This window comes from Hippoglossus hippoglossus, chromosome 6, assembly GCF_009819705.1.
Source record: "Hippoglossus hippoglossus isolate fHipHip1 chromosome 6, fHipHip1.pri, whole genome shotgun sequence".
NCBI classification, from domain to species: domain Eukaryota; kingdom Metazoa; phylum Chordata; class Actinopteri; order Pleuronectiformes; family Pleuronectidae; genus Hippoglossus; species Hippoglossus hippoglossus.
This window is the reverse complement of record NC_047156.1, coordinates 1,044,714-1,062,213: the sequence shown is the minus strand read 5'-3', so window position 1 is coordinate 1,062,213 and position 17,500 is coordinate 1,044,714. Positions and strand designations below refer to the sequence as shown.

Here is a 17,500-nt window from a genome sequence, read left to right as displayed (position 1 = left end):
AGTAACAGTTCCACCTCGTCGTCCCTGCTCTGACTCTTCACTGCTCCTCCTTCAGAGGAGTTTCTGTTACTAAGCAACCAGCTGCAGGAAACACAGACTACGTGAGACTTTAAAAGATGTGGAGAGTCGGTTGTTTGTTCATCAGCATCAATTCTTATTAAAAAATATCAGTGGACAAGAAGAATGGTGGTGTTGTACATGCTGAGTTTGCTGCTGCCTTCATGTGCTCTGGGAAACGTGGTAATTATAATTTGAAGCTACATTAGTTGGTTAACAGAGCTAAAAGCTACAGGGAAACATTATAATGATGGGATTGACTAATTAATATATAAAGACCATTAGGAAACATGATGAGTTTAAATGATGACAGAATAAATTCCAGCAGAGAATCATCCCAGCGCTGAGACACAGTCTATTAAAGGGGATTCTCTCTCCAACATGAGTCACTCACGCGTAGTGAAAGATAAATACTGATGGTTTGTGCGTCCTCAGCTCATGTCTGCGCTCGTGGCTGGAGCAGGACACATCGTGTCCAACATGTCGGATGTCCCTGGACATTGGCGAAGGAGGTGAAGTTCCTGTGGAGACCAGAGAGGCCGTCCCAGACAACATGGCTGCTGGAGCCGGAGGCGACACTCGGCCGCACCTCAACCAGCTCAACCACTTCTTTCACTTTGACGGTAAAATAAGGATGTTATATACGTGGTATCAAGGTCCCGCCCATACACAGGCGCGGCCAATCAGGAGTCAGCTGTCAATCATGGGGTCTCTGCCTGTTTTATATCATCAAATAACTGATTCAAACCAAACTGATCAGAAACACTAAGAACGACCTGAAATGACAGAAACATCTTTGTTTAACGTCTTCTCTGATCAATATTTTACATTCATGTCTTGTCTGGTTCCCAGGGTCTCGTATCGCCAGCTGGCTGCCCAGTTTCTCTGTGGAGGTCATGGCCACAACCAACTTTCTGGGCATCGCACCGACCACCCCGTCTCAGATCAACGCCATGGTCAGTGCTCAGAGGAGTGATCGTAGAGTTACAGCAGAGGATTGAGCTCAGGTGTCTCTCTCTCTCTCTCTCTCTCTCTCTCTCTCTCTCTCTCTCTCTCTCTCTCTCGCTCTCAGGGTCAGCAGATCCAGGAGATGTTCCCTCATGTTCCCGTCCAGCTCATCCTGCACGACCTGGAGATCACTGGATCACTGGAGGTCACCACGGACAATATCCTGGAGGGACGAGTCCAGGCCGCCGCCCTGCCGCTGGTCAGTTAGTCAGCTGCTTCAGAAACTAGAGCTGAGTATCAAATATCAATATGAACATGTTCTCTGTGGAAATTCGTATTTGATCAATGAAAAAACTAAAAAACAAGTCTGTGTACTTTAGGTTATGGTGCACCCGCTCATACAGGTGACTCCTCCCCCTGAAGACGACGGCGGAGGCAGCGGCGAGTCGGAGCAGGACGACGAGAGTGAGAGCCTGGAGGACGAGGAAGAAGAGGGTGAGGCTGCAGAGAGAGAGGAGGACGTGGAGGATGAGGAGAAGAAGGAGTTACGGTTTTGTCCGTCGGCCGAGGAGCGACAGCAGCTGCTGCTGCAGAGGAAGGAGGAGCTGCTGCAGCGAGCACGAAGGTCAGAGTTCACTGTCACAGGAGACAGAGGTTTACACATCTGAGATTCAAAGCAATTACTTCAACAATGAAGGAAAATATTTGATGATTATGATACAACAGACAAAATGTGAAGAAAGAACCACACAAAGGAAACTGTCTCTTTAGTGGAGGAGGAGGAGTTTGGTCACATCTGAGTCATTCAAAAATCTTTCTCAACATCAGATTGTTCGAGACTTTACACAGAAAGAGAAAAACTCCAGAGAGGACCAGTTCTACTTTGTGGTTACTTACTGAAACAATTTTCTTCTTTATTTTCATAATATTATAACTTGATTCTCATCATCTCTTTCTTATAAGAGGACGGAGTATTGTATCTTCTCCCCTCGTCACTGAGTGGAGCTCACGCCTCCATCAGTCCCGTCAGTTCAGTCCAGACGCATCAAACCACACCCACTCACAGAGATCAGTCCTCTGAACTCTGTGTCTGCCTGTTTTCATCAACAGGAAATATTCTGTACATCAGTCAAACGACTTTGTGACCAGGAACATCGGGTCCAACACAGGAAACACAGGCTCCTCGAGCTCCGACCCTGTGAACCTGCAACAGGCAGCAGCAACGTGTGACTTCAGCCAATGAGCAGAGCGGTTTCCTACCAGAGGTGATCAGAGATGCTGCCCCTGCTGGTCTGGGAGGGTCACATGTCTGTGTGTGGCCACAGATGACCTCCGCTAAAGCTAATGCTAAACAATGTGTTGACTTTTCTAAATGACGTGCTATCCAGTGAAAAGACAGATTTAGTGAGGAGACAGGAAGTGGCCAGGAAGTAGACAGGAAGTGGTCAGGATCACGATGGTGATTGGCTGATCAGGTTACATCAGCTTTACAGTAATCACACATTTACACATGTTTCCATCACAGTGTTCTCAGAGCTGCAGTATCTCATGATTTCATTTTGTTCATATATTTATGAATCAGAGAGTCTGGATATTGTTTTCTATTTGTTTAAATAAGTTTGTTCTAACCTTCCTCTAGTTCATTAGAACGTCTGCTGACAGGTTCCACAGTCTGTTGGAGTTCCTCAGCTCCCTGAACACCGTTCACCCAGAGCGGCTGTGTGATGTTCACTGATTGGTATTTATATAAGAAAAGAGAACTGATAAAACTGCAAATAAGTTATTTATCATCAAATATTTTTTACTAAATCATTTTATTTGTATATGTAATATGTCGATCTTTCGTAAATAAATGAAAATGTTGTCAAACAGTTTGAGTACATGAGTTTGAATGATTAGAATGATTTAACTGCTCTAACAGAAGCTCAGCTGAACGAGTCCTTCAGGTTGAACTGGAGTCTCAAATAAATAATGAAAATTATAAACTAAGATAATTAATGTAAGTGTGGTTGTAAGTCCCGTCCTTCTCGTGTTACTCTGATAAATGAGAGTAAGAGCTGAACCGTTTGCTCAAGGACACTCGGGCAGTCCTCAGAGAGTCGGAGAAGAATCGCCTCCTATAAACTCCAGGAGTCACATCAGGGGAAGACACATCAGACACATTTATGAGGTGGTTCTGATATATTGGATTATGAAGATATGTTTCATTAAGTCATTGAAATATTATATTACGGTGACGTGTGAGGAGACTTAATGAGAGTTCCTCCGAGACGAGCAGATAGTGATCTGTGAATCCCACACGGTCGGATTCTGACACTTTAATGTTATTACTGGAGCCCTGAAGTCCAATAAGGGGCCTCGGCTTCCTCTTTCATTTGCTTCATCCAACCAGACGCTGACACCAGGAGATAACAAACTTTAATTTCTGCCAGAAATAAAAAGAACTGAGCTCATTTTTTTTAACATTTTTGTTCTCAACACAACTTTCAATTTATTCAAGAAGAGCTCATCAGTTGTTATCTCACTAAAGTAATATTATTTTCATTGTCAGTATAATGTGCTGACGGGCCACGCTGCTCTCTGAGGAGCTCAACCTATCAGAGCAGCAGCAGCAGCCTGGAGACCGAGTCAACACAGGGTTACATCACGTCCTGCTGCTGCTGCTGCCAAGCTTTCAACCATCAACCACCACGACCTCTGACCCCAAACTCACCGCCTAACAGGAGGAGCTGTCAAAGCTTCAGGGTAAAACAAAACAAGTCGTACAATGCAGATGAAACAGAAGTGAAAACACCAGTAGGATTCATTTAGATTAACGTTTAGATCCTTTCAGCTGAATCGGACTCACTGGACCTTCAAGCTCAGGTGGGATCTCAGCTGACATCGTGGCAAGAAGCAGGATTGTCTTTCATTCCTCTACTTGTGCTCGGCCCTCATGTTCCTCCGGAGCTCTCCGATCATCAGTCGTCACGTTCAAAGATCAGAATGTGGAAAAAGACGACGGAGAAGCAGCAGAGTGAGACGTCTCAGCGAGAGGTGAGCGTCACGTCCCTGAGGATCATTGAGTTAAATCCATCGAGAGGAAACAGAGTTTTACAGTTTCTGCTTCCACACACAAATAAACCAGACATGACACTGACGACTGAAGCAGCTCTGACCCGAACTGGGTTTCAGCTTCTCACCACACACTCAGCTGAATCCAGCGTAAGTGATGTTCCACAGAGAAAATAAGAAATCTGAGACTGAAGCAGAGTCAGCGGAGAGAAGCAGGTTCATAAAGAAGCAAATGAAACTTAAGAGATATTAAACAACTCTGAAGTTTGAGACCCGGTGAGAACTGATCCTGCTCATCTGGAGGTTTAGTTCATTTCAGAATCTGCTGAGTCAGCCTGAATAATGCTCTTTAATTAGTGCAGAGAGGAAATCGTCTCTTTATCGTCGCTGATGGTTTGTTAAGCTGCTTTTGTTTCTAACAATGTTTTAAGTGCGAAGCAATTATGTGTTGTCATTAACACGCTAATGAAAACTGCTGATGTCACTGCTCAGACATCAGCTCCGTCACTGAGGGAATCGAACCGACGTTTTAACACGATGGGACAACCAGAGAGTCACTGGATCAAACTTCATCTGAGAACCAGGAAACAAACAAACAAATACATAATACAGATATTCATTTACGTTCCAAAAGAAAATCTTTGTTGTAAAATAAAACCGATGGAGTCGTCCCACACTGTGTCTCCTGTGGGACACAGATGAAACTCACAAGGAAAGTTAACTACAACTCCCAAGGTGCATTCTGGCAGGAGATATTCAAAACCTGTGTCACCACCATGAGTTGTGTCCCAGTTCAGAGGCTGAATCATCTGTTCACACCAAACCTGCAGCAGCACGACGCCACTGTCTCATTTCAAAGCTCCTTCCGTCCTGAGAAACCAAGACTCCAACATATCCCAGGATTCATTGCACTCTGCTGACGTGGTGACGGCAAGCGACAAGATCAAATCCCTGCAACTCTGTGTTGCTAGGCGACATCAATGAGGGCGGGACAAGCTGGTGACGCAGGTCATGGATTTCCTCTTCCAGTCCAAACCTGAGACGAACATTGTTCACGTCGTCCACGACCATTTGTCCTTGAGACTCGTCCAGTTCACGTCGTCCACGACCATTTGTCCTTGAGACTCGTCCAGTTCAACGTTCTCTGTTCCGATGTTGTTTGTTTTCTACTTCAACAAAGATACAATCCAATCATCTACTTTCCTTTTCTGGACGGTCATGATGAATGTCAGTGACAACACGCAACAGTTACACGTGTGTGTCCTTCAGCTGATCGTGTCCTGACGTGTTCCTCGACTTGTTTATATGATCTTTATAGTGTAGATACATTTGTTCTTTATTTCTACAGAGTTGTATTTAAACAGTTTTTCACTTCTCAGATAATCTGCTCACGTGTTGAAGAAATACCTTCTGGATTTCTCTTGTTGCTCTGAAGTTTACACTCCAACATTTTAATGAATCTAAACTCCTGAATGTTTACTGACGTTATAAAGTGAGAAGTAGAGTCACTTTCTCATAGACGTCTATAGAAACTACCAGTGGAGTCGCCCCCTGCTGGTCACTACACAGAAGACAGGTTGCAGGCACTTGTGCATTGGCTTCACTTACCCAGCGTCTACGTCTGTTTTTTCTGAGCAGTCTATGTTTCTGACGAGCAGCTTTTAGTTTTGTGGTGAGTGAGCGGCTGAAACGTCAGAAGGAGAAATGGTTGATTGAACCGGACGAAGTCAAATTGTTCAAAGTGTCAGTTTGTCTCGAAGAACCTTGACCGTTAAAAAACCTGAAGAACTCGGCAGTTTGTGGAATCACAATTACTTGGGAGTAAATAGTGTCTTTGTAAAAGGTTCATGGCATCATCATCACTACCATCTGACATCAGATGCTGAGGAGAAGCAGCTCCAACCATCACATCCGAGGTTTGTGTTCCATCATTCAGGACGAGCCTCCCCTGATGGGGATAACGAGAAGTTCCTCGGCCTTGAAGGTAGCACCAGGTCCTCACTAAGGAGGTAAGCTAGTTTTCTACACATGCTAATGATCGCAGCTTCTGTTAGAGCCAATAAAACAGTTTCATGTTTTTAATGTTCAGGTCTGAGAAACCATCGACTACGTTACCTCTCAGAAAGGTGACGACACGAGCTGCTTCCTGCTCTTTGATCATTTACACTTTTAATTAATCTATTTAATTTTGATTAGATTGAAAAAAGTCACAAATGTTCTTTTCATGTCAAGTGAGTGAAAGCGTCTGTTTCATGATCAGAGCGACCAGTGGCGCCCTCTAGGACTCATTTCTGTTAGTCATATAAATCCTTTCGTGATCTATGATTTCATAACATTGAACAAATAAAGGAGATGATTGAAGACGGTGTTTGCAGCAGGAACCTGTGGTTTCCCTCCCGTTGGCGTGGCGACCCTCGGCGTCTGAACAAGGCCACAGCTCACCAGACGCCCGTATCCAAGCAGCTGCTCGTTGGCACGGAAACAGAACAGGAGCTCAGAGACACACACAGAAACTGATCTGAGTCTTTTCAGTTTTCTGTAAATAAGGTAAATACAAGATGTAAAGAGGCAGGAGATGTGCAAACAGGAGCTTTACCAGCAGCAGAGGCTTTTACTCCCCACTGCACAGGAACTCGTGTTCACTGCTCTCACGTCACACTCGTCTTTCACGAGCCTCCAACAGAAACCATCAGATTGAATTGGCACAGAAATGCACATTTGAGTGAATTCGTGGTGCAGCTGTGAGCGCGCTGCTCAGTGGGGGGGTTGACTACACCTGCATTTAGCCCCACTTGGGCCTCCCGGGTCCCATGACGCCGCCGCACAGCTGTTAGCTGCACAGAACCCACAGAATCCACAGAGCTCCATTTGGCTGAATGTTCCACAAGTGCTCCCTCAATTAGATTTATGCAAATCAGAAGAGACGGATCTACTCAGATGTTTGAGAGGAAGCAGGAGGCGGCTTCTGTCTAATCACGTGTTCAGATAACCTGATGGGAACGACGTGTTCATCTCTCCTCTGAGCGTTCAGCCGAGACGAGAAGGATCCTCACACGTGTTCGTCTCTAGTGAACAAACCTGGAGGGATGTTTATGAGACAGGTCAGGGGTCAGGGGTCACAGGTCAGGGGTCAGGGGTCAGGGGGCGGGTCCAGGAGTTTCTTTTCACTTTAACATTGTGAGATAAGATGTTTTTCACCATTTTCAGTCATGGATCTGAATTAGAACAATCAGATATGTTAAGAGGACTGAACTGGTGATTGGATTCATGTGACTGGTTCTGGAGGTGTAATATGTTTATTCACTTCATGGTGGAGATTTACATGAAAACAAAGAGATTTGCTCCAGTTCAGTTCACGTTCTCGATCAGTTTTTACATTTATTAATATATAAACATGATGTTTAAAAAGAGCAGAGCTGGTTCATTGAACACCATTTCCCACAAGCCCCTGGGGTAAAGGTAACTGACTGAGGCTAATTGGGTTGAGACAGAGAAGGTGGTTAATAAATGAGAAATGAGATATTCAAGATAAGGAACATGCAGTTTCAGTACATTCTGGAAACATTGAATCAAATGAAGCAGGACTGAACTTTATTAAAATCATCAGACTGTAACGTTCTTAAATCAAGGACTCATTTATTTGAATAGGAACAATGGAACAGAAGGAATATTCTGACTTCATCAGAAATGAGAATAAATATCGATTCACCTGCTAATTCATTTGATTCCTGAATGAATCAATTCACATTTTGTTTTATTAAATGTCAAATCTCTTGTTTTATTCACCCATGAACCAAATAAGAAGAAAAATTCAGTGATATAAAACAGAGATTATTTAAATTCATCATCAAACAGCAGATCTTTCAGATGATTTCCTGTGAATTAATCAGATCATCTTTCCAGCTCTGGATCCGACTTCCATGTGGATGTGACTTCAAAAAATAAATCTGTAAATGTCACAGGATCAAGTAGTAGTAGTGTTTGGATCTATGAGAGATCCAGATAATTAACTTCTCTCAATAATCCAGAGAATCTGTTTCCTCCTGAATATGAAATTATTCAGACACAAAAACACAACACGTGTGAAAGAATGACTTCTCACAGACGGACGCAGCGTTGTCCGTCTCAACGCTTCAGCAAACAGATCAGAACAGATGAATGAGTACAGACATGTCTTCATCCCTCTTCTTCCTCAGTGTCCAGCGGGCCTCTGTTGGGGGGGAGGGACGGTTGGATTTCCTGCCAGCGTTGTGGAGGCCAGATGATGTGAGAAGCTCGGCCGTGAAGCAGCCCGACCGACACCTGGAAGACACAGCAATATAAAAACACATCCCAGGATCCGTCTGTACTTGATACAGATTCTATCATGTCCTACTAAAACAAAACAAATTGAGTTCTGAGTTTTTGGTTTAAAGCGATGAGCTCGTTTACTTTAAACGATGAGAAGCTTCACTGTGTCCAGATACATGATTATTTGGGAGGATTTCAAATGTAAAAGTCTGTTTTGAACTGAGACATCGACGGCAGATGTAACTAAAGTCAGCGAACTGACAGCTGAAGATCGAGGGTTTCTCTGACTCCTGTTGTCTCCACGTTACAAACACAGACGAGGTCCAGCTGCAGACAGAGGCAGGAACGTTGGACTGGACGTCTTCACCCCACAGCAGCTGCTGGTCCACATCCACTTTAATAACATGAAGTAATGAAGAAGCAGCTTAATATTCATTTGGCTGCAGTTCAGTGGTTTGTTATCTACATCACATTAAAGAAGAATCAGATTGGATTTGAATTGCTCCCCAAGAGGTCTTTGTGAATATGTTCAGAACCGGATCAGGGAAAAGAGACCAGAACCAGATGTAAACACTGTGAACAGTTAGAATCAATCTCACTCCTCTCTCTTCTGGGCATGTTTTAAAACACTTGTTTTCCTTCTTTGGTTTAGTGAAACTCTTGATAGAACCTTTCTTCACGGCTCATTGGTTCCTGCTCCAGTGGTGATGGAACTCGTCGGATTTCTTTGGTTCTTTAGTTTCTTGGATTCCTCTTTGTTCCTCAGTTAAACCTTTTCTACCATCATGGTGCTGCTGCTTAATTCCACACATTTCCCCCGTAAGGAAGAGGAGTTCCTGTGGCTTTCGGTTCCTTCTTTACTCTTTTTTCCTTCGGTTCTCTGGTTCTCACCGCGCTTCCTTGGTTGATTCTTCATTTTCTTGGTCCTTAGATCTGGTTCCTTGAATCCATTGCAGTTCTTTGTTTTCTTGTTCTCCTGGTTTGGTCTTTGTCTTGTTCTTCGGTTCATCCTTTAGTTCCTGGTTCCTCTCTTCAGTTCTTTCTCGGCTCTATGGTTCCCCCCCCCCCCCGTGTTCTCTCCCACATTATCAGGTGTGAATCTGTAAGAGGCAGAGATCTCAGCAGCCGGCTGACTCGCTGGTATCAATCATCAGCTCCATCAGCTCCCTCCAGATGTATCGAGGTCATTTCCTGCTTTGGGCTCAGTAAAAATCCTATTTATTGCACCTTTCAATGCTTTAATGGGCCGTTCCTCCCCCCCCGCCGGAGATCCACTGACACCAAACCTCCTCCTGTCTGTTTATTGCTTACACTTTTCGTCCAATTCACATTTTTCCAACTTTTCAGTTTCTCAGAAAAGATTTTTCAACGACAAAGAAGTAGCCAGAGAGAAGAAGAGTTAGAGTTTACAGTGAATGTGGGTGGTTTGTCAGATCGACCTGAAGCTGCTGTGTTTCACTGACACATCCAAACAGAATCTATTATTTAAATGAGACGTCCTCGTCTGGACTCAAGGTTTTAGACACGTCTCCCCTGGTGACAACATCTGGTGGTAACATGAAACTGATGTGCTCGGTGTGACGTGACGTTTTCCTCCCATAAGAGAAACAGAACGACTGAGGGCCTGACGAGACGCCGCCGCTGCTTCAGCCGTTCAGCAGCAATAAAGAAATGATGTGATTTGGTAAAGTGCCTGATGCTGATGTCTGTTAGGACGGATGAGAAACGACAGCCACTCAAACCCGACCTCAAAGTGCTGTCCAAAGAAACGAGCGGTGGGAGAACAGCCGAGAGGCGGGAGGAGACGGGAGGAGACGGGAGGAGACAGCTTTACACCACCTGCCAGAAGTTTCCTCTGATTTCTTCTCCAACACAAATCACATGTTGGTGTAAAAAGAGAAAAGTCTACTGAAGCTCAGCAGCTCGGAGCCGCCGCCCAGACTGGATTCATGTAAACAGGCCTGGTGCTGTTCTCAGATCACAGCGTCTGAGGACCGTAGACGTCACTTCGACTTTAGTAAAAGTTTATTTATTTTTCTTGAAATATTACCACTTTTTTCTCAATGAATTACGACTTTATTATCTATATTATTATTATTAACGATATTATGAGATGAAGAAAGACCAAACTGAAAAGTCTGAACCAAACGAGGTGTGAACGAGTCCTGAAATGTTTGTTCACATAATTCGTTACTTTTACGCTGTTGGTCGTAGAAATGTCTGTTTATCATCCGTCACTTTCAATGAGGTTGTTATGTATTTTACAGCAGTGGCTCTGTGTCTGATATATAAATCATTTGTATATTTGTGAAAGCGTCAGTGATGAGTTGACCCAGCCGGTCGTACCGGTCCGAAGCTGTTGCTGTCCAGACTGTGGCCGTGATGATCCCCCTCGATCCAGAAGTGACCGTCGGGAACTCGGACGTATCGGTTCTTGTAGCTCAGAGTCCTGAAGAGACACAAGAAGGAAAATGAAGGAAAAGTTGATCTAATAATTTCCTCTAATGATGTTAAAACAATGGGAAACAAGGTTATTATAGAATCTTATTTTCTTCAAGCTTCATCAGCACGAATCACAAATTTTGTCCGAGCTCATTGAAAATTAGAAACTCAACAATGAGCAGAGCTGATTTCACCAAAATCAATAATCAGCTGATTTAGTCTTGAGTTTTGTAAAAGAAAAATAAATACAGTCAGTTTATAATCCACTGATATAATGTGTGTAATTATAAGTATATAGAGCTTTAACAAACAAACCATTTAAAAACCTTTTTATGTTTTATTATAACGTGTATTAGCAGTGTCTGCAAAAAAGACAAAACTGATTTTTACGTTTCCGGATGGGAAGAATAATCGTTTAATTACAACGACAAGAAAAACAAAAGATCAAAATTAGGAGGTAAATTACAGTTAAGGTCCTTCCAACAACTATCGTCTCATTATGGTTAATCATCGGCCTCTAAACCCCCCCGTCGCCTCCTCGCCCAAACAAAGATCTGGACCTGGGACAGGCTGAGACTCGTGAGGGTGGAGGTGATGTTCATCTCATCCTGCTGCAATCAGGTCGTCATGTTTATGAGGAGGAGGAGGCCGGGCGCTCTTCATCTTCCTCTGGACAGTTATGGGTCCGTCCCGGCTCTGATTCATCACTTAGCAACACTGTGAATTATAACTTCAGTGACTTTTACATGGAGATGTGTCAGTGATTGGTCGCACGTGTGTGTGCGATGGTCAGAGAGGCTCGAACGAAGAGATACATAAATATTGATTTGGCCTCAGCAGCTGAATTTACTGACGCACAGAAAAAACAAGGTGGGACCTTTTTGCAGGATTAATACAAAAAAAGGAAACAGATGATAAATCTCTTCAGAACAGTGACTGACTTCACTGGTTTCACCATTTATTTGACCAGGTTCAGTTTGTGGAGAACAGAACGCCCTCGAATAATCCCCCCCCCCCGTAGCTGGGCGGATGTTTCAGAACCATGGACAGCTCTGTTCACATGGAAAATGAAAAACACTGAGAATATCTAAACTAGTTTGTTTGTGAGGACAAAACCAAATGTTCTCACAATGATGGGATTCAACCAAAAGTGACTCTCATGACTATAGATAGACACACACACACACACAGACACACACACACACACACACACACACAGACACACACACACACACACACACACACACACACACACACACACAGCAGCGGGTGGCTGTAATCAGGTCGACAGCTGACAGCTCCACGCGCTGGATTAAGACGTCTGATGTAACGACATCATGTTGGTGGATGGAATCTGTCGTGAACCAAACGTTCTGACGCTGGTGACGAAATGTCTGAACTGTGACTCCTGACGTCACCGGACACCAGGAGCAGCGTGGCTCCGTTTAATTGGAAGAAAAACAGGAGAATTGAGACATTCACTGGATTTCATCATGTGTGAGTTGGTGAACAGGTCGAGAGCAGCCTGCAGACATGATGTACGGTCACAGCAGCACCAGGGTGAGAAGTTCAGCTCCGACTGGAATCACTTACACTAAAGATTTATGTTGTAATGAAGGAGAGGGAGACGTGTCTGCTGCCACGGTGAACAAGAACACGCTCAGAATGCAGATCTCCTGGTTTATGCTCCAGCAGTGTTATGTTTCTGAAGCTGTTGTTGTTTACAGCTCATCCACACCGGCGTCGGCCCTCAGCACCAAAAGATCTGGAACCTCCTCGTGTTTCCAAGTGGACGTCTTCGTCTTCTACGTGTACGGCTCCTCTTCTTCATCCTGAGAAGATGGTACCTGCTCTATATTTAAGTTCATAACTAATCTTGAGATTTATAGAGATAAACTGGAGGTTCCAGGACGAAGCTGATGACTTGACCTCAGCAGATGTTAACGTCGTGTAGCACAAACACGATGCATCAGAACAGATCATTCAACCTCGTGTGGAGTGAACTCAGTCTCTGTGACAGACGGCGCACACGCCACCCCGTGAACCAGTAAACCCGTGTCCATGGTGGGACCCTGCAGCAGCGACTGACAGGATGTGGCAGGTCATCGGAGCGACAGAGGCACGGCCACAGTATCATAACACGCCATCAACATGTCAAACACCCCGGCAGCCGTTTGTGTCGGATGCTGCTGCCGCAAATGACAGGTCAGTGGCTGGGGAGGGGCTGAATAATGAACAGGCCTGTGACGGGCTCCCTGGCGGAGGCGGAGCTTTACACGGGCCAGGTCGACATTAATCACAGCTCCGGGTTGCATCCGCCCACGCCGGCCATGTGAGCGTCAGCCACAGAGAGAGGAGTCACCAAATTCTGCTGATATGAGACGATTAGATAAATTAGATCATTTATATAATCAGTGGCGGCATCAGATAATTTACTACAACCACGAAATTAGGATGAAGTTTCTTTCATTCATCAGACACACGTTCGGTGGATTGAGTTTCAGGTTGTGATGAATCCTGATTAAAAAGGAAACGGCTGCAGAGACCGAGGCTGAGGACACGAAGTGATAAACAACATACAGACGATCACACGAGTCTGAAGCTGCGTCCTCCTGCTGCGTCTCATTATCTGAACTGAGGAACTCATTTCCTCATGAGGACGCAGCGTAACAGACCTGAGAACAGCTCGTCATCCTGAAGGAAATCCAGGGAGGAGCATGACTCACACACACACAGACACACACACACAGACACACACAGACACACACACACACACACACACACACACACACACACACACATAATAAAAGCTATCTTAACCTTAATCTGCTCTTAATGCCTCTTCAAATACGATTCAAGTCCAATTTCAAGCTAACGAAAAGTTCAAATGCTCCAGTGAAGTTTGCTTCACACAGAGTAAATAACAACAATCTTCTTTTCCACACACAGTGAAACCATGAGTCCATTTATAAAACATCTGAGATGAAACTTAGATAAATAATAATTTCATGACTGAGTTTCATGAATTAAATGAACCGTTGATTATATTGATCCTGGTAACGACACCACTTTGTCATTTTATTCGTTAAAAACGTCGTCACTTGAAAACTAAAGATATTCTTAATCTTTTTACGAATATTTGGGAACATTGGTATAAAATATTCCTATTTTCTAAACCAGTTGAAACCCCAGATGATGCTCATATTTTACAGCTCAAACACTATAAATAATATAAATAAGATGTGAACGTATGGATGGGGCCTCTCTGGTCGATGATCTGGATCACGTCTGCTTATTGTCTCTGTAACATGTATGATCCTTTTCTCTGGATTGTGTGTGTGGGATTCTAACGTGTGACACCGGGATGAACCACTGCCGTGCTCTCTGCAGTCTGACATGTTGGTTTCTCGGCGTGCGCGCACCAGAATCATTTTGTGATTTGTTCAGCCCCCTGGCGAACACAGCACATGGTGCGGGCGGCGGGCGGCCAATCAGATCTGCGTTGGTCTCGAGCGGGAGCGTGTTTGCTCAGCGGGAAGAGGAACCTCAGTTATTTGTCAGTCCGCTTGTGGAAGATGAATTCTGAAAAAGTCATTTAAAAAACAAAGGCTCAGCTGCAGCCATGACTCCCGCTGAAGTGAGAAATCTGAATCGGGTGCCTACATTACCCACAATGCAACGTGATCTCCAACAGTTTGGTAGGAGGGTCATTGTTACATGAACTCCATCTCTAACATCATCACTTATAAACCAATTAAGCTCCAAACAGTAACTTCTGATGTGAACTCGTCAGATATGAAACTTCACAAACTGTTTCCCCTTCAAATCCACAACGTGAAGCGTGACGGAGTTTCCAGGAAGTGCGAGTCCAGAGAGACGTCACCTGTCCGTTAAACACCTCCACGCTGACGGCTCAGCCTCGGCTGTCACTCAGGCATCAAGCTCCCCTCAGCGGCTCGTCACTCTGGACCTGACACAGAACCAATAACTGGGCCCAGAGGAGGATTATGGAAATGACGGCGCTGAGTTCTGGTAATAAAAGCTACGGGAGGAAGAGAAGCAGGAGGAAGTCCTTTTGTAAATTTACAGGATATGAAAGATGAGGTGGAGCCGTTTGATTGGACCTGGTGCTCGTTAGGGAGAGGTAACATTATGGAGGACAATTAATGATCAAATATAGTTTTTAAATGATAATACACAAAGATAGTATGTGACTAAATATATGTGGAATATATGAATACGGCTGTTTAATGTTTATGCTTCTAATAATCTTTTATTAAAAACGTGTCATTACTCTACAAAGTGAGGTGAATATCAGAAGAGACTTGTTCATTGAGTTATAATAATTCATTTATACAGTATTAATTATTTATGAGGGTTAATACCTGGTTATTAGAGTAAAAGTCACATTAAAATCATGAACACTTTATTAAATGACCCTGAAAGGTTCAGAACCGGTTCTGCTTTTATTAATTAGTCAAAGGCTCAAGATGATAACATCACCTTCAACTCAGAAAGAAGCTTTTTCTCTAATCACTGGTTTTGTTTCATGTTGAGTTTGAGCTGAAGTTTGAACTTCAGATGAACATTGAGCTTTAGTTTGAAAAGATCATAAATTGCCGCAGCAGTTTGTGCTTTATCCAGAATGTGAAAAGAAAAGTTTGCTGTTGTTCTGTCACATTTGACTTTAACAGGCCAAACAACAACCTTTGCTTATAGAAATAATATGTAGTGATACAAAGGGTGAAAGGAAACAGAAAACTGAAAAACCCTTCTATCTGCATGAATCCAGATAAGACCGTCGTGATTTCTCTTTAAAGACGGAGCAGCATCCAGCCATCGTCGACACCACTTCTCATGTGAAGAGTCAAACTCTGTCGTCCCGTGTGTTTCACACATCTGGGATCAGATCAGGAGCCGCAGTGATTTACTTTTGCCACAAGGTGACGCCAGTTAATCCGATTAGAAACCAGCGTGATGGAGCGAAGCTCTCGAGCGAAAGGTTCAGATTCACATCGACCTCGGGACACGTGAAGTTTATTACGACCGGGCTGTGATATGAAACATATTATTACATTGTTCCATCAGCACCAGGCTGTGTCACTGCGGGGGGGGGGGGGTTCCTACCTGATGAAGTCTCCCTCCAGGCCGATGACCCTCTTGATGATCTTCTGCTGGGGGTTCTTTGGAGACCTGAGGGAACAAAACACATTTATATTTATAAGGAATAAGCATAAAACCAGAACGAATCGTACAAGCAGGATGCAGTGTGTGGTTTTGTTTTGTAATTCTTCTCCTGTCCTCAGACAGGATGTTTTACTACGTGTCTCCAAACCCCCGAGATGTCTGGTGTGTGATGAAGCTCTGACAGGAATCGATCTTCTCTCATCTGGGAATCAGCTCCTTGCTCAACTGCAACAGCAAAAACTAAACCATCCAGGCTAATGAAGAAGGTGGAGCCCAGGTTCTACACACAGCAGCTGCTGGAGGAGCATCACACACGTGAGGGCACTTCTCCCTTCAGCAGAACCTGAAGGATCTCCTACTTCTCCTGAACTCCTGGTTCCAGGTGGGATCAAAGCCAAACTGAGCTCGGAGTCTTTTCCAAGGTGAGACTGGCCATCCGCTCATTTACTCATCTACAGGTTCTACTGCTGCACTGCAGGTGCTCCTTCCTCCTCCTTCACCTCCTGCTCCTTCCTCCTCCTTCACCTCCTCTTCTACCTGCTGCTTCTTCTTCATCCTTCACCTCCTCTTCTACCTGCTGCTTCTTCTTCATCCTTCACCTCCTCTTCTACCTGCTGCTTCTTCTTCATCCTTCACCTCCTCTTCTACCTGCTGCTCCTTCTTCTTCATCCTTCACCTCCTCTTCTACCTGCTGCTTCTTCTTCATCCTTCACCTCCTCTTCTACCTGCTGCTCCTTCTTCTTCATCCTTCACCTCCTCTTCTACCTGCTGCTCCTTCTTCATCCTTCACCTCCTCTTCTACCTGCTCCTTCTTCCTCCTTCACCTCCTCTTCTACCTGCTGCTTCTTCTTCATCCTTCACCTCCTCTTCTACCTGCTGCTTATTCTTCATCCTTCACCTCCTCTTCTACCTGCTCCTTCTTCCTCCTTCACCTCCTCTTCTACCTGCTGCTTCTTCTTCATCCTTCACCTCCTCTTCTACCTGCTGCTTCTTCTTCATCCTTCACCTCCTCTTCTACCTGCTGCTTCTTCTTCATCCTTCACCTCCTCTTCTACCTGCTGCTCCTTCTTCATCCTTCACCTCCTCTTCTACCTGCTGCTTCTTCTTCATCCTTCACCTCCTCTTCTACCTGCTGTTTCTTCTTCATCCTTCACCTCCTCTTCTACCTGCTGCTTCTTCTTCATCCTTCCCCTCCTCTTCTACCTGCTGCTCCTTCTTCATCCTTCACCTCCTCTTCTACCTGCTGCTTCTTCTTCATCCTTCACCTCCTCTTCTACCTGCTGTTTCTTCTTCCTCCTTCACCTCCTCTTCTACCTGCTGCTTCTTCTTCATCCTTCACCTCCTCTTCTACCTGCTGCTCCTTCTTCATCCTTCACCTCCTCTTCTACCTGCTGCTTCTTCTTCATCCTTCACCTCCTCTTCTACCTGCTGCTCCTTCTTCATCCTTCACCTCCTCTTCTACCTGCTGCTTCTTCTTCATCCTTCACCTCCTCTTCTACCTGCTGCTCCTTCTTCATCCTTC

General features: G+C 44.5%; 2 protein-coding genes across 11 annotated transcripts in view; one reads left to right on the top strand and one right to left on the bottom strand.

Annotated features, from left to right (window-relative positions):
• The window catches only part of amfra (autocrine motility factor receptor a), an 8,503-nt gene extending 5,872 nt beyond the window's left edge, over positions 1–2,631 (top strand). The window contains exons 9-16 of one of the 4 annotated variants that reach the window (XM_034589273.1): positions 493–680; positions 910–1,013; positions 1,130–1,168; positions 1,205–1,264; positions 1,386–1,425; positions 1,459–1,630; positions 2,116–2,264; positions 2,522–2,631. In XM_034589273.1, the coding sequence (XP_034445164.1) occupies positions 493–680; positions 910–1,013; positions 1,130–1,168; positions 1,205–1,264; positions 1,386–1,425; positions 1,459–1,630; positions 2,116–2,248 (736 nt within the window). In that variant the 3' untranslated portion in view covers positions 2,249–2,264; positions 2,522–2,631. Of the gene's footprint in view, positions 1–492; positions 681–909; positions 1,014–1,129; positions 1,265–1,385; positions 1,631–2,115; positions 2,265–2,521 lie in introns of all 4 variants that reach the window. The other 3 variants (XM_034589271.1, XM_034589272.1, XM_034589270.1) reach the window with 3 other exon arrangements.
• immp2l (inner mitochondrial membrane peptidase subunit 2) overlaps positions 839–17,500 on the bottom strand; it is an 89,795-nt gene continuing 73,133 nt past the window's right edge. For 4 of the 7 annotated variants that reach the window (XM_034589319.1, XM_034589320.1, XM_034589321.1 and 1 more), the window contains exons 4-6: positions 15,919–15,984; positions 10,696–10,798; positions 7,683–8,361 (exon numbers count right to left, since the gene is read on the bottom strand). In XM_034589319.1, coding sequence (XP_034445210.1) covers positions 8,236–8,361; positions 10,696–10,798; positions 15,919–15,984 — 295 coding nt within the window. In that variant the 3' untranslated portion in view covers positions 7,683–8,235. Of the gene's footprint in view, positions 852–3,243; positions 3,251–7,682; positions 8,362–10,695; positions 10,799–15,918; positions 15,985–17,500 lie in introns of those variants that run through there. The other 3 variants (XM_034589324.1, XM_034589325.1, XM_034589323.1) reach the window with 2 other exon arrangements.